At 37.9% G+C, this 23,804-nt stretch overlaps 1 protein-coding gene across 2 annotated transcripts; it reads right to left on the bottom strand.

The window, feature by feature from the left end:
• Positions 1 to 497: 497 nt before the first annotated feature.
• Positions 498 to 15,742, bottom strand: LOC129900972 (uncharacterized). 2 transcript variants are annotated; one of them, XM_055976076.1, is made up of 4 exons: positions 15,596 to 15,742; positions 14,910 to 15,104; positions 14,750 to 14,822; positions 498 to 748 (listed from the first exon to the last, which is right to left on the bottom strand). In XM_055976076.1, the coding sequence occupies exons 2-4, from the start codon at positions 15,073 to 15,075 to the stop codon at positions 655 to 657; spliced, it is 333 nt and encodes a 110-aa protein (XP_055832051.1). In that variant the 5' UTR covers positions 15,076 to 15,104; positions 15,596 to 15,742; the 3' UTR covers positions 498 to 654. The 2 variants fall into 2 exon arrangements, with proteins under 2 accessions (XP_055832051.1, XP_055832052.1); XM_055976077.1 differs by having other exon boundaries at positions 14,931 to 15,104.
• Positions 15,743 to 23,804: the final 8,062 nt, after the last annotated feature.

Raw genomic sequence — 23,804 nt, 5'->3', positions numbered from 1 at the left:
AACCGGTGTAGAGGTGTTGTCCACAAATGAGGAGCTGAAAAAAGCTCGAAAGGCTTTCAAGTTCGATCAAGAGAAATTGACTACACCTGAGTGAGGGGGAAGTGTGAAGTTATGATGTTACTTGAGAATGCCAAATTGAGTGGCACCACAGTATACAATTTACCAAAACACAGGAGTAAATAGCTGCTTCTCCTTATAGCACAATAGATGGCAGAGTCACCTTGTAGCTGCTGCGCTTAGAGCTCTCTTTTATAAACATATTATCCTCTTTGTTCCAAGTTCCTAGTCACCTTGCTTCTTTAGATCCTCAATGCTGAAATAAGTTTCACAAATGCTGCTTTCATGCATTCAACAGTTGAAGGCTTCCAAAACTGCCCTTAAAAAGAGTACCCTTGTGGACTTTTTGCCAAACATGGGTACAATGTTCTAAGTGTCATTAAATATTTGTCAAGTAAGAAAATGTGTCATATAAATTGGGACAAAGAAAGAATTGCATATGCTTATGTGAGGCATTGTTTTAGGGAAACAAATAACTTGGTAAGTTTTACCAAACTTGTTCACAAAAGCGTTCTCTCTCTCTCACACACACAACTCTAATTTTCAAAAGCTTGCCCTCACACATTATGATATATTCAAAATAGAATTAAAAAGGTGTTAGGCTCTTTGATGTGATTCTTTCAACTTTAGCAACCCGGTGAGGAGGCCACACAACATGAGTAACCCTTCCACGAACCAAACCCAGAGGAATCTGAAAAAAGAAAGCTTTTTCAAGTCAATGAGCTGATTGCAAATATACTTGAAATAAATCTTTTCCAGTGAATTCCATTTAGGACAACAACATCAAATGTCACTATACACTAAAGGGTCTTCACTTTTATTTGAATTTGAACCACATAAGATCTAGCAATGATAATGTATAATCTATGTTTCCTTTGGACTCCTTGTGACGTGTATGTTTCATTGTTGATAGTGGGTTGTCATTCTGAGCGCTGAATTCGAGAGTTGCTTGTCCGGTGGAGGTATTCGAGTGCGGTTTCAGCAATTGAGGTAGGTTTGGCTATCTATCTTTGAGATTGAGATGGGGTAATTAGTCATTCATATGTTATAGACTTTGGGATGGGGTTGTAGTATGAGTTGAGAATGTTATATATATTGTGATGTCTGTGTGGAGGCTTATTTATTAATGTGTTGCCGTGACGGGGTTTATTTGTATTACATAGCCCGTGTGGGGGCCTTATTTGTTATCTTATTTGCTTTGAGAGCATGTGAATTATGATTTGCCTAAGAGAGAGGCTTGAGTATATTATCTGACTTGTGATGCCGCCTGAGAGATTGAGTTGGGGGTTTTGAGCATACTTGAGTATTGAAATATTGTTGAGAAAGGGGTGAATATTTAAATGAAAGTGTGTTCTTCCCGTTACTATTTATTGAGGGTGAATATCATGTGTAGGTTAAGTTTTGAGAACTTTGAACCTTATACCACATGTGAGTTGATTATTACTTCCATGCATATGTGTTTTGATGCATTCATCCTCATTCATCATATCATGAAACATGGGAAGTTGAGAAATATGGAAATTCTTTTTGAGAAAGAAAATGAAACACCTTTAAACCTTTGTATCTTGAGTCCCTGACCGAGGCAGTTTTCTAGCAGGGTAGTGGATGCATTGTGATCCCAACCTTTGTATCTTGAGTCCTTGACCGAGGCAGTTTTCCGGTAGGATAGTGGATGCATTGTGATCCTAACCTTTTCATCTTAAGTCCCTGACCGAGGCAGTTTTCCGGCAGGGTAGTGGATGCATTGTGATCCCTTGACCACGAGGAGGTGGCAAGGATAATGAGATATTGTGATTGAGGTATATGGTCTGCGAGACCCCCATGGGTCCTGCTTGGTAGCACAGCTCGGCAGGTGTATACGACAGGCTGTGCGATAGTCTTGATTCCACCGTACCACCACATCATTGCATCATCATATTGCATTGCATTGCATTGATATCTGTGCTGCTTAAATTATATGATTAATTGTGATTATGAGATGTTATTATGGGTTTACTTTACTCGCGCCAATATATATATAAACTGGCGGCATCGATGCTGAAGTGGGACTTTTCTGTATGCAGGTGGAAGCGTTCCTTAGTTTATTTCATAGGTTTGATTAATTCCTTATACTCAGTCAGCTAAAACCTACTGAGTACATGTGAATTGTACTCACCCCTACTTCTGTGTCCCTTTTTGATGCAGATACTAGTCGGGGTACCTCACGTGACAGTTAATATTCTAGCGGATTGTGTATTCTCAGATTAGTGGTGAGGTCCCAGAATTCGGATCGTCACTAGTCTATCTTTATTTTTCAGTCTTTTGTATCATTCAGAGACTTATGCTGTATCTTCAGATTCGAACCTTGTATTAGATGCTCTTTATACTTATGACACCAGGTTTTGGGATAATTTCTTCATTATTTTTTTTCTTTTCATTTAAATCGTGGCATCACTTTCCCCTTTGGGAGTCTTGTATGAGTTTTATTTTTAGGGTTACACATCAGATTGGGTTTTGAGATGTGTGTCATCATGACCTCAGTTTTTGGGTCGTGACAAATTGGTATCAAAGCCCTAGGTTCACCGGTCTTATAAGTTAAAGAACAGGGTATCTAGTAGAGTCTTGCAGATCGGTACGTAGACGTTCGTACTTATCTTCGAGAGGCTACAAGATACTTAATAGGAGAAACTTTTTCCTTTGATTCCTTTCGTGCGAATTATTCATATTAAGTGTTGTATACCTCTAATCTATTCCTTCCGCATTAAAAATAACTGTCGGATTTGAAATAGCGGCTCTTGCTTAAGGATGATTTAGTGATGCCCATTCGAGCGTGATTATGAGTATGAAGATGTGGAGCAACAAAAAAAAAGTATGGAAAATGGTCGGTTAGACTTTGACGGTTAGATTTCAAATTTTAGATATCTAATTAGCCCACTTTGGATTCCTTTGAGATATGTGGTTCCACCTATGTCTTCTAGCGTTGCTATGTTTACTTAGGAGCAAAAGAGATTTGGAGAGATTCGTCAGGGTATTGTCTCCCAAGTTTGAGGTTATCACTGTTGAGAAGGCTTATATCTTTTTGACCAAGTGTTAGGACAGGTTGTTCAAAATCGGGTATCTTGAAGGCACATGGAATGTCTTATTTCTCTTTATAATTGCGGGAATGGATAAGAAGTGATAGAGGTCTGTTCTTTCTCATAGACCTGTCGGTCCTCCTATGATGAGTTGGGAGTAGTTTACTGGGTTATTTTGTTATAGTGAGTTTGAATAAGGGGAAAATGTGTGATTCTTCTTCTATTCAGCTAGGATCACAAGTTGTCTGTGATACACCAATTTTAGTTGTTTGAGGTGCTTCATAGAGTACTCAAGGTGGTAGTTGTGGTGGTTCATAGGCTAAGGGTGACCATCAGTTATGATATGTTATACCGGGTAGATTTGAGGCAAAGGCCTCTAATATGGTTATTATAGGTATTGTTTTGGTTTACCATCATTTTACGTTAGTATTATTTGACCCAGGGTCTACCTATTCTTATGTGTCGACTTATTTCGATGTGGGTATTAATTATGTGAGTGAGTCCCTTATTGTGCCTATTACTATTTCTACCCCAATAGGTGAATCTTTAGTAGTGGATCGGGTATACAAGGGATGTTTGGTGATATTTTCGGGTAGAGAGACCCGTGCAGACTTGATTTTATTAGACATGCTTGATTTTGATGTGATACTGGGTATGGACTGGTTATCTCCTTATCATGCTATATTAGATTGTTATGCAAAGACCATGACCTTAGCTTATCCCGGTTTACCTAGCGTGGTATGGAAAGGTAATCCGAGTTCATATCCTAAGGGGGTGATATCTTATATTCGTGCTCGTCGCTTGATGGATAAGGGTTGTTTGTCTTATTTGGCTCATGTACGTGATCTCACCACAGAGTCATCTCATATAGAGACTACGAGGGTGGTGAGAGAGTTTATGGATGTATTTCCTACAGACTTGCCGGGAGTTCCTCCTGACCGTGATATCGATTTTGTGATTGATTTGGAGCATGACACTAAACCCATCTCTATTTCTTCTTATCAGATGGCTCCGACAGAATTGAAAGAGTTGAAAGAACAATTGGAAGATTTATTGAAGAAAGGGTTTATTAGACCTAGTGTATCACCGTGGGGTGCACCAGTTTTATTTGTGAAGAAGAAAGATGGTACTATGAGGATGTGTATTGACTATCGACAGTTGAACAAAGTCACTATCAAGAACAAGTATCCTCTTCCTCGCATTGATGATTTATTTGACCAGCTTCAAGGTGCATCTGTGTTCTCAAAGATTGATTTGAGGTCGGGTTACCATCAGTTGAGAGTTCGGGAATCTGATATCCCAAAGACTGCATTCAGGACTCGTTATGGGCATTATGAGTTTGTGGTTATGTCCTTCGGGTTGACTAATGCCCCGGCTGCTTTTATGGAGTTGATGAACCGGGTATTTCAACCTTATTTGGACTCATTTGTGATCGTGTTTATTGATGACATCTTGGTTTATTCCAAGAATGAGGCGGATCATGATAGGCACCTGAGGACAGTCCTTCAGAGATTGAGAGAGGAGAAGTTGTATGCAAAATTCTCCAAATGTGAGTTTTGGCTTGAGTCCGTGACATTCTTGGGTCATATAGTGACCAAGGATGGTATTATGGTTGATCCAGCCAAAGTTGCAGCGGTTCGTGATTGGGTTAGGCCTACTTCGGTTACCGAGATTCGGAGTTTTATTGGGTTGGCAGGCTACTATCGTCGGTTTGTTCAATGATTCTCTTCTATTGCAGCCCCATTGACTAGGCTAACTCAAAAGACCGTGGCATTTCAGTGGACTGATGAGTGTGAGGCGAGCTTTCAAAAGCTCAAGGAATTATTGACTTCAACACCTATTCTAGCCTTACCCGAGGAGGGCGTGGCATTTATTGTGTTTTGTGATGCTTCGGGAGTCGGTTTGGGTGGTGTATTGATGCAAAAAGGTAGAGTTATAGCTTATGCTTCTCGACAGTTGAAGGTACATGAGAAGAACTATCCTACCCACGACTTAGAGTTAGCAGCGGTGGTGTTTGTTCTGAAGTTGTGGAGGCATTATCTCTATGGAGTGTATTGCGAGGTCTATACTGACCACCGTAGCCTTAAGTATATCTTTTCTCAGCCGAATCTGAACATGCGGCAGCGTAGGTGGTTAGAGTTATTGAAAGACTATGACATTACCATACTTTATCATCCGGGCAAAGCTAATGTGGTAGCGGATGCCCTGAGTCGCAAAGCATCTAGCATGGGTAGTTTGGCCTTTCTTAAGGCTGTGGAGAGGCCTTTGGCGTTGGAGGTTCAGTCATTGGCTAGACAGTTGGTCCGACTTGATATTTCTACACATCATGGTATTTTGGCCTTTGTGGAGGATAGGTTTACTTTGATGGACCAGATTCATACACACCAGTTTGAAGATGACAAGTTGAGGGCCATTCGAGACAAAATGTTGAGTGGTGAAGAAAAATCAGCCTCTCTTGATCCGGAGGGAGTTTTGAGGATTAATGGTCGCATTTGTGTGCCCAAGGTTAGTGAATGGGTACGTATGATATTGGAGGAGGCTCATTGTTCCAAGTATTCGATTCACCCGAGAGTGGTAAAGATGTTTCATGACTTGAAACGACACTATTGGTGGTGTGGCATGAAGAGAGATATTATTGATTTTGTGGCTAAGTGTCTAAATTGCCAACAAGTAAAGTATGAGCATCAGAAATCGGGTGGTCCTATGCAAAGGATGCCCATTCCAGAGTGGAAATAGGAGCGTATCACTATGGACTTCTTGTCTGGATTACCCATGGCATTGGGTAAGTATGACTCTGTCTGGGTGATTGTGGATCGATTGACCAAATCAGCCCATTTCCTTCCGGTGAAGACTAGCTACAATGCGGATCAGTTAGCTAGGATCTATCTTCGTGAGATTGTTAGGCTGCATGGGGTGCCTATCTCTATTGTATCGGATCGGGGTTCAGTGTTCACCTCTCACTTTTGGAAGACATTACAGCGTGGTATGGGTACGCGGCTAGAGATGAGTTCAGCATTTCATCCCCAAACCGATGGTCAGTCCGAGTGGACTATTCAGGTGTTGGAGGATATGCTTAGGGCCTGTGTGATTGATTTTGGTGCCCGATGGGACCAACACTTGCCCTTAGCAGAGTTTGCCTATAATAACAGTTATCACTCCAGCATTCAAATGGCACCATTTGAGGCATTGTATGGTCGTAGGTGTCGATCACCCATTGGATGGTTTGATTCTGTTGCGGTTGATGCATTGGATACTGACTTACTTAGGGATGCTGTGGAGCGGGTACGTTTGATTCAAGGTAGACTATTGACAGCTCAGAGTCGTCAGAAGAGTTATGCTGATAGGAGGGTTCGTCCCTTAGAGTTCATGGTGGGTGATTGCGTGTGGCTTAAAATATCGCCCATGAAGGGTGTGATGAGGTTCGGAAAGAAGGGCAAGCTTAGCCCAAGGTTTGTTGGCCCGTTTGAAATCTTGAGGAGAGTAGGTGGAGTGACATATAAGTTGGCCTTACCCCCTAAATTGTCAGCTGTCCATCCGGTGTTTCATGTTTCCATGATTCGCAAGTACATACCGGATGAGTCTCATGTGATTTCTTATGATGCGGTAGAGTTGAGTCCGGATTTGACTTATGAGGAGGAGCCGACAGTTATTCTAGATAGGCGGCTTCGTAGACTCAGGACCAAGGAGGTCGCTTCGGTCAAGGTGCAGTGGCAGCATCGGCCTGCTGAGGAGGCGACTTCAGAGTTAGAGTCTGATATGCAGGCTCGGTACCCTCAGCTTTTTGAGACCCCAAGTACTTTATTTTATCTTATGTTCGAGGACGAACATCCTTTTTAGTGGTGGATATTGTAATGACCTTGAGGGTGATTTTCGAAAATTTGTACAAAACACGCGTGAACAGTAACACGCGTGAACAGTAACACGCGTGAACAGTAACTTTTTGGGCAGAAAATGCCCCTTTCTTCCCATTTCAATATTTTTTATCATTTGTTTGAGTTCTTGAACTCCTTGAGGTGATTTGAGAAGAGATTTTCGAGGCAAAGTGTTGGGTAAGTGATTTTTGACCTAAAACCTTCCTTTTTCATTAAGTTTTTGATGATTTTAACTCTTAAATTTTAGTTTCAAACCCCAAAAATCTTTGTTTCTTCCCTAATCCGAATTTAAGGAAAATTGTGATTTCCAACTCGTTTTGAGCTCTATTTTTATGGGTTTTTCAACCATGAGTTCCTTATTACCAATAGAATGGGATTGTTCAATAAATTTCCAGATTTGACCCTTTTCGAAAATAGTTAATTTTTGGACTATTTTACCCCCGATTCCGAAACCTATCAATACAACAACAACAACAACAACCCAGTGAAATCCCACAACATGGGGTCTGGGGAGAGTAGAATGTACGCAGACCTTACTCCTACCAAGGTAGGACGGCTGTTTCCTGGAGACCCTCGGCTCAGTAAAAGCATAAATGCATAAAAAATGTTAGATAAGAATAGAAAATTAAAAGCTTTATGAGAAAAACAACAAACAAATAACGAATAGATAACAAATAAATACAAATAAATAAATACTAATAACAAATAACGATTAAATAAATAATGAAAGCGTCACAGGTAAAATTGAGTAATCAAAGCATAGAAAGTAATAAATAATAACAGAAATAACAGAAATCAGAAGTCAAAGCGCAAGAGATCGTAATGCACTACTACACCTATGAATAGAGAAGAATAACGAGACTATGAACTAGCCTTCTACCCTAATGTGGGTCCTCCACATCCTCCTATCTAAGGTCATGTCCTCCGTAAGCTGTAACTGCGCCATGTCCTGTCTAATCACCTCTCCCCAATACTTCTTCGGCCTACCCCTACCTCTTCTGTAACCATCCATGGCCAGCCTCTCACACCTCCGCACTGGGGCATCTGTGTCTCTCCTCTTCACATGTCCATACCATCTCAGTCGTATTTTCCGCATCTTGTCTTCCACCGAGGCCACTCCTACCTTGTCCCGAATAGCCTCATTTCTAATCCTATCGCTCCTGGTGTGCCCACACATCCATCTCAGCATTCTCATCTCAGCAACTTTCATCTTTTGAATGTGAGAAGTCTTAACTGGCCAACACTCCGCCCCATACAGCATAGCCGGTCTAACCACCACTTTATAGAACTTGCCCTTAAGTTTTGGTGGCACATTCTTGTCACATAGCACTCCGGAAGCGAGCCTCCATTTCATCCACCCTACCCCAATACGATGTGTGACATCATCGTCAATCTCTCCGCTGCCTTGCATGATAGACCCAAGATACTTGCAACTACTTCTCTTTTGGATGGCCTGAGCACCAAGCCTAACTTCAACGTCAACCTCCTGAGGTGTCTCACTGAACTTGCACTCTAAGTACTTTGTCTTTGTCCTACTCAACTTAAACCCTTTAGACTCCAAGGTATGTCTCCAATCCTCCAGCTTAGAGGTTAACTCCGCGGCGAGTCTCATCGATCAGGACTATGTCATCCGCGAAAAGCATACACCATGGCACCGCACCTTGAATTTGTCGCGTCAATCCATCTATCACCAAGGCAAATAAAAAAGGACTAAGAGCTGATCCTTGATGCAACTCCATCACCACTGGGAAGTGCTCTGAGTCCCCTCCTACTGTCCTTACCCTGGTTTTGGCTCCCTCGTACATGTCCTTGATAACCCTAATGTATGCCATAGGTACACCTTTAGCCTTCAAACATGTCCATAGTATTTCTCTTGGGACTTTATCATAAGCCTTTTCTAGGTCGATGAATACCATATGCAAGTCCCTCTTCCTCTCCCTATGCTGCTCCACCAGTCTCCTCATAAGATGGATGGCTTCTGTAGTTGAGCGTCCCGGCATAAATCCAAACTGGTTCTCTGAAATAGACACGTCTCTCCTCACCCTCATCTCTACCACTCTTTCCCACAGTTTCATAGTATGGCTTAGTAGCTTAATACCTCTATAGTTGTTGCAACTCTGGATATCCCCTTTGTTTTTGTATAGAGGGATCATTATGCTCGACCTCCATTCTTCGGGCATCGTTGCCGTTTTAAAAATGACATTAAATAACCTAGTCAACCACTCCAAACCTACCGAACTCGTGCTCTTCCAAAATTCCCCAGGAATCTCGTCAGGTCCGGTTGCTCTTGCCCAGCGCATCCTACGAACGACACTCTTAACCTCCTCGACCTTAATACTCCTACAATACCCAAAATTGCAACGCCTCTCTGTATGTTCTAAATCTCCCAACACAAAGTCTCTGTCCCCTTCCTCATTCAAGAGTTTATGGAAATAGGACTGCCATCTCTGTTTAATGAGGGTCTCGTCTACCAATACTTTTCCATGCTCGTCCTTAATGCACTTCACTTGGTCCACATCGCGTGCCCTTCTCTCCCGCGCCCTGGCTAGCCTGAACAATTTTCTATCCCCACCTTTCTCTTCTAGTTCAGCATAAAGGCGTTCAAAAGCTGTTGTTTTTGCCGTTGAAACCGTCGACTTCGCCTCCTTTCTCGCTATTTTATAAAGTTCCCTATTCGTCCACTTCTCCACCTCATCTATGCTTTCTATCAACTTTGCGTACGCCATCTTCTTTGCTTTCACCTTTTCTTGCACTTCTCCATTCCACCACCAGTCTCCTCGATGCCGACTACGACTACCAGTCGAGACTCCCAACACTTCCCTTGCCACAGTCCTAATACAACTAGCCGTCCTATCCCACATACTGGTCGCATCCCCATTACTATCCCAGGCCCCCATGGCCTTCAACTTCTCTCCCATCTCCAGGGCATTAGCAGTGGTCAAACTCCTCCATCTGATCCTAGATCGATCATCCCCGACCCTCTTATTCCTCATCATCTTGATCCCTAAATCCATCACCAAAAGCTTATGTCGGGTTGTAAGGTTATCTATCGGAATGACCTGACAGTCTTTGCACAGACCTCTATCGACCTTCCTCAGGAGTAAAAAGTCTATCTGAGTCTTAGCCACCGAACTATGGAATGTTACCAAGTGGTCTTCCTTCTTTGGGAAACTCGAATTGGCTATGACCAACCCAAAAGCTCTTGCGAATTCCAAAAGTGAAAGGCCTCCTACATTTCTGACCCCGTAGCCAAAGCCTCCATGCACATCATCATACCCTCCTGAAATAGACCCGATGTGACCATTGAAATCCCCTCCCACGAAAAGCTTCTCAGTAGGTGGTATACCTCCCACTAACTCGTCCAAATCCTCCCAAAAGCGCCTCTTATCCTCCTCTCTTAAGCCCGCTTGTGGCGCATAAGCACTAATAATGTTGAATGTGCTCCCTTCAACGACCACCTTAATCGACATCATCCTATCGTTGACTCTCCTAACCTCCACTACCTGATCCCTTAGATCATTGTCTACTAAAATGCCTACCCCATTCCTATATTTTGATCTACCTGAAAACCAAAGCTTATACCCGTCTACCTCCCTAGCTTTAGAACCTACCCATTTGGTCTCTTGGACACAAGCTATATTAATCTTTCTCTTCTTTAGAATTTTAACTAGCTCTATGGATTTTCCCGTTAACGTTCCAATATTCCAAGAACCAACTCTCAGTCTAGACGCTCCTTTAACCCACTTACCCCTCCTTACCCTCGTCCCCGACCCCGTCCCTGAATGAGAACATGACCTTAATCTACCATCACTATCTAAAGCCACGAAAATATGTAGGAATTAATAAATTATTCAAAAATCTAAAGTTAGCAAAATGCAACGATAAGTGTATGAACAAAAATATAGATAAACCGGAGGTACCAACTCCAGTTGAAAAGAACCTGATTTACGCCGGAAACACTGTTCACACCGAAAACACTGTTCATACTGGAAACACTATTCACGCCGGAAATACTATTCACGCCGGAATTACTGTTCACGCCGGAAATACTGTTCACACCGAAAAATGGAAAACCGCGAGACGACGCCGAAAATCAATAGATCTAGGCCAAATCTGAACAGATCTGGAGGTATTCGTTGGAAAACAAGCAAAAAGAAAGAAAAGAAAAAGAAAGAAGAAGAAGAAGTAGTGAGCTGTGAGCGCAAGTTGAGGGGCACTGCTGGTGGAGGTGCTGCGGGGCTGCAACGACAGAGGTTTGTTGACTGTGAGAACTTTAGGCCAAATAGAAGAAAACCCACAATGGGATTTTGCTTCAGCAGCAGAGAGATGATCAGTAATTATCACCTAATTTTGGCCACATTAGACTCCTTGTGACGTGTATGTTTCATTGTTGATAGTGGGTTGTCATTTTGAGCGCTGAATTCGAGAGTTGCTTGTCCGGTGGAGGTATTCGAGTGCGGTTTCAGCAATTGAGGTAGGTTTGGCTATCTTTCTTTGAGATTGAGATGGGGTAATTAGTCATTCATATGTTATAGACTTTGGGATGGAGTTGTAGTATGAGTTGAGAATGTTATATATATTGTGATGTCTGTGTGGAGGCTTATTTATTAATGTGTTGCCGTGACGGGGTTTATTTGTATTACATAGCCCGTGTGGGGGCCTTATTTGTTATCTTATTTGCTTTGAGAGCATGTGAATTATGATTTGCCTAAGAGAGAGGCTTGAGTATATTATCTGACTTGTGATGCCGCCTGAGAGATTGAGTTGGGGGTTTTGAGCATACTTGAGTATTGAAATATTGTTGAGAAAGGGGTGAATATTTAAATGAAAGTGTGTTCTTCCCGTTACTATTTATTGAGGGTGAATATCATGTGTAGGTTAAGTTTTGAGAACTTTGAACCTTATACCACATGTGAGTTGATTATTACTTCCATGCATATGTGTTTTGATGCATTCATCCTCATTCATCATATCATGAAACATGGGAAGTTGAGAAATATGGAAATTCTTTTTGAGAAAGAAAATGAAACACCTTTAAACCTTTGTATCTTGAGTCCCTGACCGAGGCAGTTTTCTAGCAGGGTAGTGGATGCATTGTGATCCCAACCTTTGTATCTTGAGTCCTTGACCGAGGCAGTTTTCCGGTAGGGTAGTGGATGCATTGTGATCCTAACCTTTTCATCTTAAGTCCCTGACCGAGGCAGTTTTCCGGCAGGGTAGTGGATGCATTGTGATCCCTTGACTACGAGGAGGTGGCAAGGATAATGAGATATTGTGATTGAGGTATATGGTCTGCGAGACCCCATGGGTCCTGCTTGGTAGCACAGCTCGGCAGGTGTATACGACAGGCTGTGCGATAGTCTTGATTCCACCGTACCACCACATCATTGCATCATCATATTGCATTGCATTGCATTGATATCTGTGCTGCTTAAATTATATGATTAATTGTGATTATGAGATGTTATTATGGGTTTACTTTACTCGCGCCAATATATATATAAACTGGCGGCACCGATGCCGAAGTGGGACTTTTCTGTATGCAGGTGGAAGCGTTCCTTAGTTTATTTCATAGGTTTGATTAATTCCTTATACTCAGTCAGCTAAAACCTACTGAGTACATGTGAATTGTACTCACCCCTACTTTTGTGTCCCTTTTTGATGCAGATACTAGTCGGGGTACCTCACGTGACAGTTAATATTCTAGCGGATTGTGTATTCTTAGATTAGTGGTGAGGTCCCAGAATTCGGATCGTCACTAGTCTATCTTTATTTTTCAGTCTTTTGTATCATTCAGAGACTTATGTTGTATCTTCAGATTCGAACCTTGTATTAGATGCTCTTTATACTTATGACACCGGGTTTTGGGATAATTTCTTCATTATTTTTTTTCTTTTCATTTAAATCGTGGCATCACTTTTCCCTTTGGGAGTCTTGTATGAGTTTTATTTTTAGGGTTACACATCAGATTGGGTTTTGAGATGTGTGCCATCATGACCTCAATTTTTGGGTCGTGACAATCATAATGAGGGGTACTTACCAAATCACCTGGTAAGGCTGTTATTCTCTTTATATTTTTCTCTTTATGATTAGTTGTAGAGCTGAAATGAATGTCAACTACAAATCAAACAATGAGTACAAAAGATAGTTGAGGAAAATTAGAACATATTTAAATTCCAACAACAAAAAAAAGATATTCATATTTAAATTCCAACAACAAAAAAAAGATATCAACTTATTATAGATTGGCCTCTGCTACCTGGAAACAAGATAAGGAGGGTGTCCACATGAACCATATTATTGAATTTTGCTGGCACAATTTATGAAAGACCACTTGAATTATAGAAGATAACATCTTAAAGTATAATATATGATGACCTGATAGGCTGATACTAAGAATTTACCACTGCTTAGAATGGACTTGGAGAGGGCTGTATAAGGATGGGAAGAGCCACAATGTCTAACAAGGGCAGGTCATTACTGATCACTGACAAAATGATAGTTTTTCAGGTCAAACAAGATCTGGCATCCAGAACAACTTAATTAATAGTGCTCATTAGCTTGAAGTAGTAGGAGGATGTCTGGATTGATATACTAAATTCACTGTTAAAAAGGCACCAAGAACACAATAGTCAAAGAAGAGCAATGCGCGCTAGAGGTCCTTAAAAGTATCACGAAGTAGGGTTTCAAATGCTCTCTACTCGTTCAAGAATGAAGAATGAGTATTTCACCATAAAGCGTAATGAGAATAACAGAGATTCTGATCTTACTTTGGATTTTCTCTTCACAAGAAGTTTTACATAAAGAGCCCGTTTGGATGAGCTTAAAAAAATAACTTTTATGTATGAAATGCTTTTAGAACTTTGAAGTGCTGAAAGTTATTTTTATAAATAAGCAGTTGAGTGTTTGGATAAAAGTGCTTAAATGAGGAAAATGATGTGAATTTTAGGGTTAAAAGAATAAAAAAGGTAGTTTGGGAATTTAGTTAAAATATAAGGGATAAAAAAGTAATTTCCATGGTCAAAGAAAATGACTTTAAGCACTTAGAAAAAAAAAAGTTAGGAATCTAACTTTTCATTTTTGACTGACTTTAAGAACTTTATGGCTTAAAGTTAGCATTAGACAAACACGTTCAAAAGCTAAAAAAGGGGTTTTGAGTTGGTTTTGACTAACTTAAAGCCCATCCAAACGGGCTCAAACTCAATATATATGTACATCTTTCCATGAATAACTTTTTTGAACGATGGACTTGCTTTAATTACACTTGCTATGGATGCAAGAGCAAAAACTCAATCCTAGGAGCTTTATAGAAGCAGGTGAAGTTATTGGAAATCTATGAAAGTCACGGGAGCTATGTCAGATACTCAAAAATAAAATCTGAAAGTGTCTTCTTTGTCACAGTGGGACTTATCATTAAGAGTAAGATATCTAATTCAGCAAAAATTATATCAAAATTTGAGTACTTTAATGTTCAACATTGGAACCAAGAATATCTATTTCATGGTCAGATGGAGTATCAAAACTACCAAGTAAGAAGTATGGACCGAGTTCATTTCTCATTTCAACCAATACACACATATATTTGTTAGGTAGTAAAGTCTGACAATCAAACTTAAACAACTCATAAAGATATCATCCAGATAAGCAACTTGGGTCATACTCTCATCAGGTTAGTGAATCAACAACATCTTTAATTAGAATGTAATCCAGGTGCTTGAGCCAACAGAAGAGAAAAAAACGCAGCTTGAACAGCTTGTCAAGAGTTACCTGAAGACAACCACATCGCCGAGGGAGAACTTGTATTTTTCAAGGCACAGCTTCTCCACTATAACAAAGTCACCTGCATCATAACGACTAGTTCATAGTGTGATCTTTGTTCGCAGCAGGAAATATTAAGAACTTAAAAGAGAGGAAAAAAAGTAGTTACAAGTCAAGGATCTCACTGAACTGTCATCATGTGGATTAAATGTGGGAGACATGGAAATGCCACCAACAGGGACAATACTAGCATAACAATCAGAGACGGTAAGGCCTATGAGTCCAAAGGTGAAATACCTCTTAGTTAAATTCCAGACGAAGTTCACAGTTCCCATATTTGAGTCACCTAAATCATCTACAGACACTGTTCAAAACCCAACAAGGAAGTTTTTTTTAAAAAAATCAACAAATAATGTCTTTCCAAAGTAAAAGCAAGTAAAACTAGACATGTTATTAATTTGATTTCCAAAATAAGCACTGTGAAATTCTTCAATACTATTTACATTCCTCTCTGGTTAGGCCCATTTCATACCATCCCACATAGTCAAAGAAGTATTTATCTAAAATAGTTGCAACAACAGCAATGTAGTATCTGCAATTTGATTTGGATCAAACACTAAGGATCTGTGATGTATCTAAGCATGTAATTAGTGGTAGCCAAGATAATCAACATCTAGGAATTGAGTAAAGTCGGAAAAAAAGACAAATTTGCAGCTATTAACATAAGCAAGATTCTTTCTTTGTCCTTTTCTCTAGGTAACAACTTTAACAGTGAGTAGTTCCGAAATTTGCAATCCGCTCTATTATTGCAAACATCTCATAAAAAATCACAAAGGTAAAGTGAGACTTATTTACAGAGTTATAGATGATACAGAGCCCCTTCCAGAGAGAGAGAAAATCGATGGGTAGCTCCGGCAGCCGATGATGACGGTCGCCGACAAGAAGAGTGATGTTAGAATGATGGAATCATGTGAGATTATTGTCGACTATAAATAGGCTGCAAAAACCACCACATTGGTTTGTTGGGCTCGAGTCAACAAGCATATTTATTTGGGAAAACTAACGGCATTCCCATAAAAACAAAATAATTACATAGAAATACTCTTTTACAATTCATACCCCAAAATATGCGAATCACGACCATGATATTATCGCATTATTATTATACTAACATGATATCATTAAGGTTTGTTTCAGTCTGCAATTATACCACTACAGTATATTTATATACTGTTCTGATATCATTGATGTTTATTTCAATCCCTCAGCGATATCTTTATGATACCATCATATACCGACATAGCATCATTAAGAAATATTTCATATAATTAGTAACGCTCCTCAAATCATATATGATACCATTGCAATAAGTGGATATACTATTGTGGTAGCACTTAGATTTCCTTTATTCATTCATCTACAAAATTACTCATTCATTAATGATACCATAACAATATACTCATATACTGCTATGGTATTATTAAGGTTTTCTACATTTATTCATGTACAACTAAGTCAATCCTCAATAATACAAACACACACACACACACACACATATATATATATCATTGACTAATGAACAATTCTTCAAGTGAGAAATTCATAATTTCTCAATGATGTCATCACATAATATCATATATATAATAACATGATATCATTTTTCAATGAGCAGTCCTTTAAGTATATATCATATACTGACATGATATTATCACAAATATTGAATGATACCATCATAGTATATATATATTGTGATGGTATCATAAAGGTCTTTTTAAGTTATTCAACGGTATATTCGTATATTATCATGATATTGAAAATTCTTAATAATGTTCTTTTAAAATCCTCAATGATACCATAACAATATATTGCATATGTTATGGGGCCAAACCCATCGCTGGCCCCTTAAAGTTGGCGTCAACTTTCACTTAGTTACCTAAACCAAGATATGTTCATTTTAGACACTTAATGTAAGGGTATATTGTGTCATGTTGACACTTTTTAATCAGCTGGACCCTCGCGTGTTTTGCACTTACTAGAGGCGCGTAAAGGCTATTTTTTCAGCTGATGTGGCATCAGACTTGGCCTATAACGGTCATATCCCTCTTATCTATATATTTATGCATCTTCTTCTTCATTTTTGCCCTAATTTCTTAGATTTTTTCTCTGATTTAGGGCAAAAATAAGTTCTCTCTTCTTCTTTGTTTTTCTCTCTTCTTCTTTGGTTTTCTCTCTTCTTCTTTGTTTTTCTCTCACTCTTCTCCTACACTTCCATGTCGAGCTTCTCCAACTCTTTCATGGCCTCTTTGGATGAATGTCGATATTGTAAATGTGATAATGAAGCACTATTAAAGGCTTCTTGGACTCAACTAAATCCAGGTCGTAGATTTTTAACTTGTAAACTTTCAAAGGTAAAGTAATTCTTTATGTTGATATTTTTACTCATATATTGCAATTTTTATTCAATGTGAATGTTAAAGCTCCATTTATTTCATGTAAGTACAAAAAAAAGGAATAAGTATTTTCTGTTAATTGTGGGCTTCTAATTTTTTTTTTGATTTTGTAGAAAATGAGTGGATGTGATTTTTTTATTGGTATGAAGATCGACACCCTCCTCAAGCAAATAAGGTGATCTGGAGTTTGTTGAAGAAAGTCAAGGTTTTTGATAAAAAAAATAAACCTAGCAAGAAATATATTTATTATTGGTGTGATCGTTGCTAGGTTGGTAGTGTTTGGAATATGGAGATTGAAGCCTAATTGTTAAAATGTGTTGTGTATTTGTCTTAAAGTAATATTATGTTTTGTTCAAGAATCTGCTATAAAATTGCTTATGTTTTGCAGTATTATTTTGATGTTGTTGTTGCTGTAAAGTTGATGTTGTTGTTGCTGTAAAGTTAATGTATGGGTGATGTTGTTGTTGCTGTGAAGAAATAATCTTCATATTGTTGTTGTTGCTGTTAATTTCTAGCTAGGCCACATTTGTATGTATTTTGATGTTATTGTTGTATACAATTCACATCTTGTTGATGTCATATTTCACTTATTAAAAGTTCAAAATTTCTGCACAATGTAACTCAAATTGAGTGGATTGGTTAATACCAACAACAAAAATAGAGACTTCACAAATTTAATACAAAAAATATTTAACAATATCACAGTGCAACTACAAAAACATAATCAACAATGAACTCAAAATTAGCATTATGCTAAATACGAAGATCAGTGGACTGGTTTAACAAGGTTACACAATCCTCAAAGCTGAATACATTACTCAATCCATACATTATACACAGTTAGTATTCAAAACTTTAAGCTGTTGTTACTTCTTTTTGTTTGCCATTTTCTGCAACTGGTTGGTAGTGACAACATCTCTATTTTTCCATCTCAAGCCCCTAGTCTTAAAACCAAGGTCTATGCCTGTTGAACTTGCATCCTTATAATTTGAACTTGTTGGCAGAATCCTTTGACTTGAAGTCCCTGGCTATTTTTACAGAAAAAGAGAAACCAAAATTAGTAAGTATGCTGCACTTTACTGAAGATTAGTATGTAACCAAAGGACAAAACAACATACATTGAGTATTTGGGTTCCACTTGCACTTGTGAATATGCCAAATCCAACATTACTTGATCCATCATATGATGGCTTCTTTGTCCCCCCTCTTGCATAGTCTTCTCCAGTTGCTGAAACTCCCCTCTTTTTTCCAACAATCTCTTTTCTCCTCTGAGGTATTTGACTTGTAAAAGGAATACTTGTATCCACATATGATGGTGGTTGGCTTGAGCTTGTATCATTCACCCTCTTAACTCTACTTGTATCAGCACAAACTGTTGTTGAAGAAGCATGCTTGCTTGATATAGTTAATGCAGGTTGGCTGAATGTTGTTGGTTTAGGTTGACTAAAGTTTTTTGGTTGAGGTTGGCTACTTCCTTATGAGCTTTGACCTATAAATTGTGAGTTTTGAGCAGCAACCTGAATATTTAACCACAAAATATATGTTCATTAAAAATTCAACAAGTGATTAAAAAAGACACAATCAAGTATAAATTATGTTACCTTGCAATATCTCTTGTTATGACCTTGTTGTTTACACATGGAACAAGTCTGTTTCACCCCTTGTTTAGAAATTTTTCCATACTTCTTTCTTGGTTCATTTTTGCCCTTTCTTCTATTTCTTGCAGATTTGCCAGGCATTGGTTTAGGTTTAGGAGGTTCAATCCTTGGATTGTTAGTTTCAGGCCACATTTTCATATTTGGAATTGGTTGGATGAAATGACTATAAGCCTTTAAGAGGGTATCTTTCTTATACCAATGCTCCACAAGAGGTTCAGGCTCCTGTTCTATGTGGCACAAAACATCAATAGCTTGTTGGCATGGAATGCCTCTCAGTTGCCAAGTTCTACAACTACAAACTCTATCAGTCAAGTTAATTGTATGCCTGTACTCCCCTTCTCCAATCTCAAATCCAACATTAGCATTCCAAAGAACTTTGCATGTTCTAGACTTGTCCTTATTCTCCTCTAAGATAAGTCTATTCATAGGTGCAATATCAGATATTCAGGTGTTAGCAAACTTAATCATGTCCACAGTTCTTGTCATCATCTTTCTCCTAATTTCCTCCAACATGGTTATTATAGATTTGTGTCTACATGATATGATCCATGAGTTAAAGGTCTCATACATGTTATTTTCAACTACATCACATTTGAAATGCTCTTGAAAGAATTCCCTAACCCATGACACCTTTGGATAATGCAATAAGTCAACACAAATATCCTTATCAAGTTTGCTCATTTTATGAAGCTCATCCTTGAACTTTACTTCAAAACTTGACTTTGAACATCTCCAAAATTGTTTTCTCCTTTTCTCTCCTTTCCAGATTTGATTCCAATTAGACCAAATGTGTCAAGCACACATTCTAACTTCAGCATTTGGTAGCAGTTCAGCAACTGCTGCATGAAAACCCTGCAAAGAAAACAAAATGCAAGTCAATACTTAATAGATAATCTGATAGCTTTAGCAAATGTAATATGTAATTATCTTTTGCATATCTGCCATCACAGTAAGACCTTGTCCAGTACCCAAATGCAGGTCCTCTTTCAAGTAATTGATGAAGAAACTCCAACTATGCTTAGTTTCCTTATCTACAACTGCCCAGGCTATAAGAAACATCCGATTGTTTCCATTCTTGCCAACTGCTACTAGAAGTTCACCTTTGCAAGCACCCTTTAAGAAACATCCATAAAATCCTATTAGCCCTCACTCTATGAGTTTCATTAGGCCTTAACTTAATCTGATAATTATTTTCTATTGCATAATTTGCCAAAGCCTTTCTAAATTGTTTAGCATTTTCAAAAATCATTCCAAGTTCAAAAATAGAGACTTCACATTCAGCATCATACCTGACATTTTTACTCTTTTCTTCTTGGTTGATCAACACCCCTAACAGCTTCTACATCTATCACATCTGTGTTATTATCACTATCATAGTCTGAGCTATCAATATAATATTCATCTCCTCCTAATCTGTCAATATATCTATCCTTCTTATTTCTTCCAATATCTTCAAAGCCTCTATCAATACCAGCTTCACCTACTGGTATTTCTTCAAGTACTTTCTTTTTTATCTTAGGATTTCTTTTGTTTCTCCTTTCAGATCTAAAAGATCTCAATTCTTCATCAACATCTGAACCATCTTCATCAGGAATGGTACTTATATCTGAGTCACTACTATACAGATCTGACTCATTCACATCTGAAACATCCTCAGTCTCATTCATATCTGAAACAACCTCATTCTCCACATTTCCAACATCAATAGAGCCTGGCCATGGCAAAAGACCAGCTGGAGTTGACAATTCCTCTAACTCATCAATTTCATGGACCACATAAACATGAAAGTCATCACCATCTATTAAGTCTTTCACATAGTCTAACAACTAAATATCAGAAGTAACTTGGACAAATTCATTCTTAATTTCATTTTGATAGTAAAAACCCTTCATATTTGTGTACCTAAGGTCTTCAGTGTATGAAAGAAACTCGACAAGGCTAAAATGATCTTTATCAATGGCAACGGCAAATACATATACTTCTCCTCTATAAGTAGGATTAGGGTCTGCGATCACATGACCCCCATGATGAAAACATGTCAATATATAGTCGTCCATATCTCAACAAGGAAATACCCAAAAGGCCCCTTGCTTTATCAGTGCAATTTCCAAAAAAAAAACTAGTTACAAAATGTTAAGAGTGGACACAACCAAACCAGAACATACACCTTCTTCTTCAAGGATGAAACATGCAAACACAAACTAATGTCACTTCAAGAAGTAGTTGATGGAAATATCAAAACACCCAACAAAAATACAATCTCCAACACTTGATTTCAACCTTTAAACCTGGAAATTGGCAACATAAACAAACACAACAGTTAGTACTAACTAAGAATTGGATGAAAATCAAGAAAGATTGAACTTTCAAACACTTACCTAGGTTTTGATCAATGAAGAAGGAAGATGGTTTCGTTTGAACTGAATAGACAATGGACACACTGTGTTGAAGTTCAAGTTTTGGGCATTGAATGAAAATCAACGAAAATTGAACTTCCATACACTTGCGTGAGTTTTGATCGGTGAAGAAGGAAAAGAGGGTTTCTTTGAACTGAATAGACACTGAACTGGTGAAGATCAACTTTTGAGTATTTAATTTTAAAGTTATATGACATGTAAAATTGGTAGTGTTGGCAGAATTTAATTAGTCAATTAATTTATGTGCAGGAAAGTGTAATACACGCTCTACGCTCAAACTTCGGATTGATTAAAAAATGTCAAAATGACACAATATACCCTTACATTAAGTGTCTAAAATGAACATATCTTGGTTTAGGTGTCTAAGTGAAAGTTGACGCCAACTTTAAGGGGCCAGCGATGGATTTGACCTATGTTATGGTATCATTAAGGAATCAAACATTTAGGAAAAATTGCACAAATATTGAATGATACCATCATAGTATATATATGTTGTGATGATATCATAAATGCGAATTGAGCCTAAACTAAAGGGGGTACAAGGGGTAGATTAGTTTGAGCCGAACGGGTACAAAAATGACTTATTTAGAAATGGGATATGGAGTGGTAAATAATTTGTTTAAAGAGTTTATTTTATGTATTTTTTTCCTATTTATTTGGGATAGTTTCAAATAAAGCAACTTTCAAAATAGCAAAGATTAAAAATATAATGAGGCAAAAATAGCTATAGTTTGCTAATTATGATTCATAACTACATGTTAGAGGGATGAGAGAGGCGAGAGAGAGAGCAGACATAGGCAAATTGTATTTGTCTATTGGATAATTATATATATGTAATTAGTATGTATATGTATCAATGATTTTATTTGTATATATGATGGATAATTATATGTATGTAATTAGTATGTGTATATATCAATGAATACAATAGTATTAATGAATATAATTTATATCTGAATATCATTTGTATCAATGGATAAATTGTATACAATTATATCAATGTTGTTTCAAGTTCAACATTTGTATTTGTGTAATTGATTCTTATTATTTGTATCAATGTTGTATCAATTGTATTAACAAATACAATTGTATCAATGTTGTATCAATTGTATTAACAAATACAATTGTATCAATATCGTAATATTTGTATTTGTATAATTGATTGTCATCATTTGTATCAATGTTATATCAACGAATACATGTGTAGTTGTATTTGTAGCACTAAAGAGAATTTGTATTAAAGTAAAAGGAGAAAAAGAAAAGTTAAAAAAATAAATGGAAAAAGGTCAAAAATTTCCTTGAGCTGTAATATTGAATAAAAATGTCCTCAGTTAATAATTTGATCTATAAATGTCCCTGATGTCTGTTGACATTCCTATTTTTGCAAATAAAGCGCAACGTCGTGGGACTCATAAAAATTAGTTTAATTATTTTAAAAAATAATTTAAAGAAAAATTTTAATTTTAAGAAGTCACCACCTAATTTTAGGATAATTAGGAAATTAATTAATTATTTAACAAAAAATATTCTACGAAACCAATAGATTCTAGGTAAAGATTCAAGTTATTCCGAAGATAATGTTAATGCATCCTTCAGAATCCACAACTGTGGGTCCCAACTGAACTTAATTTAAATTTAATTTTTTTCATTTCCAATAAATGAAAAGGGTATATGTGAGTCACTTTTATAACGGTGTGGGTATATGTGAGTCATTTTTGTTACAATAGAATTATATGTGAGTCACTTTTATAACGAGGGGTATATCAGTTTTAAATGACAAAGTAGAAGGATATATCAAGTCCTTTTCCCATAAGAGAATAAAAATAGTGAAGATAGAATGAAAAAGATAAGGGCAAAAGGGCAACCCGATGCACTAAAGCTCCCGCTATGCGCGGGGTCCGGGGAAGGGCCTGACCACAAGGGTCTATTGTACGCAGCCTTGCCTTGCATTTCTGCCAGAGGCTGTTTCCAAGGCTTGAACCCGTGACCTCCTGGTCACATGGCAGCAACTTTACCAGTTACTCCAAGGCTCCCCTTCAGAATGAAAAAGATAAATATAGAAATAATAATGTGGGCAAGGTATAAACGAGGCAACAAAATAAGTAGCCACATAAAAAAGGATACTACAATTACCTAAAACCTATTCCATTTTTTAATTGTTACAGTATTATATTTTCATCTCAAAAAATTCTTTTCAAATTTATCAGTACATGAATTATATATATATTTGGGTGGCGTTGTCTTATAATAGTCAAGCTAGCCGTGCCTATTGATACAGCCTTCATGAAATGCAACTTTGTCTAGGTTTGCTAATACAAATGACAGATATGTTAGCGTCTAACCTGCATTAGAGAATGTTTGTCATTTTGTTAGAATGTAATAGAAAAAATAATCAATGCGAAACTTTGCATTTGAGTTGACAAAAAAACAAATGTTTGCTATATGTTATTGCTTTTATATGACTTTTCATTTTTAGGTACTACTCATGTACTCGACGAACAACTCTATTAGCAAAGGAACTAGAGGCTCTTCCATTTTA

This window comes from Solanum dulcamara, chromosome 8 (genome assembly GCF_947179165.1).
Source record: "Solanum dulcamara chromosome 8, daSolDulc1.2, whole genome shotgun sequence".
NCBI classification, from domain to species: domain Eukaryota; kingdom Viridiplantae; phylum Streptophyta; class Magnoliopsida; order Solanales; family Solanaceae; genus Solanum; species Solanum dulcamara.
Note: the sequence above shows the minus strand (reverse complement) of the source record. Positions and strands in the feature narration are given on the sequence as shown.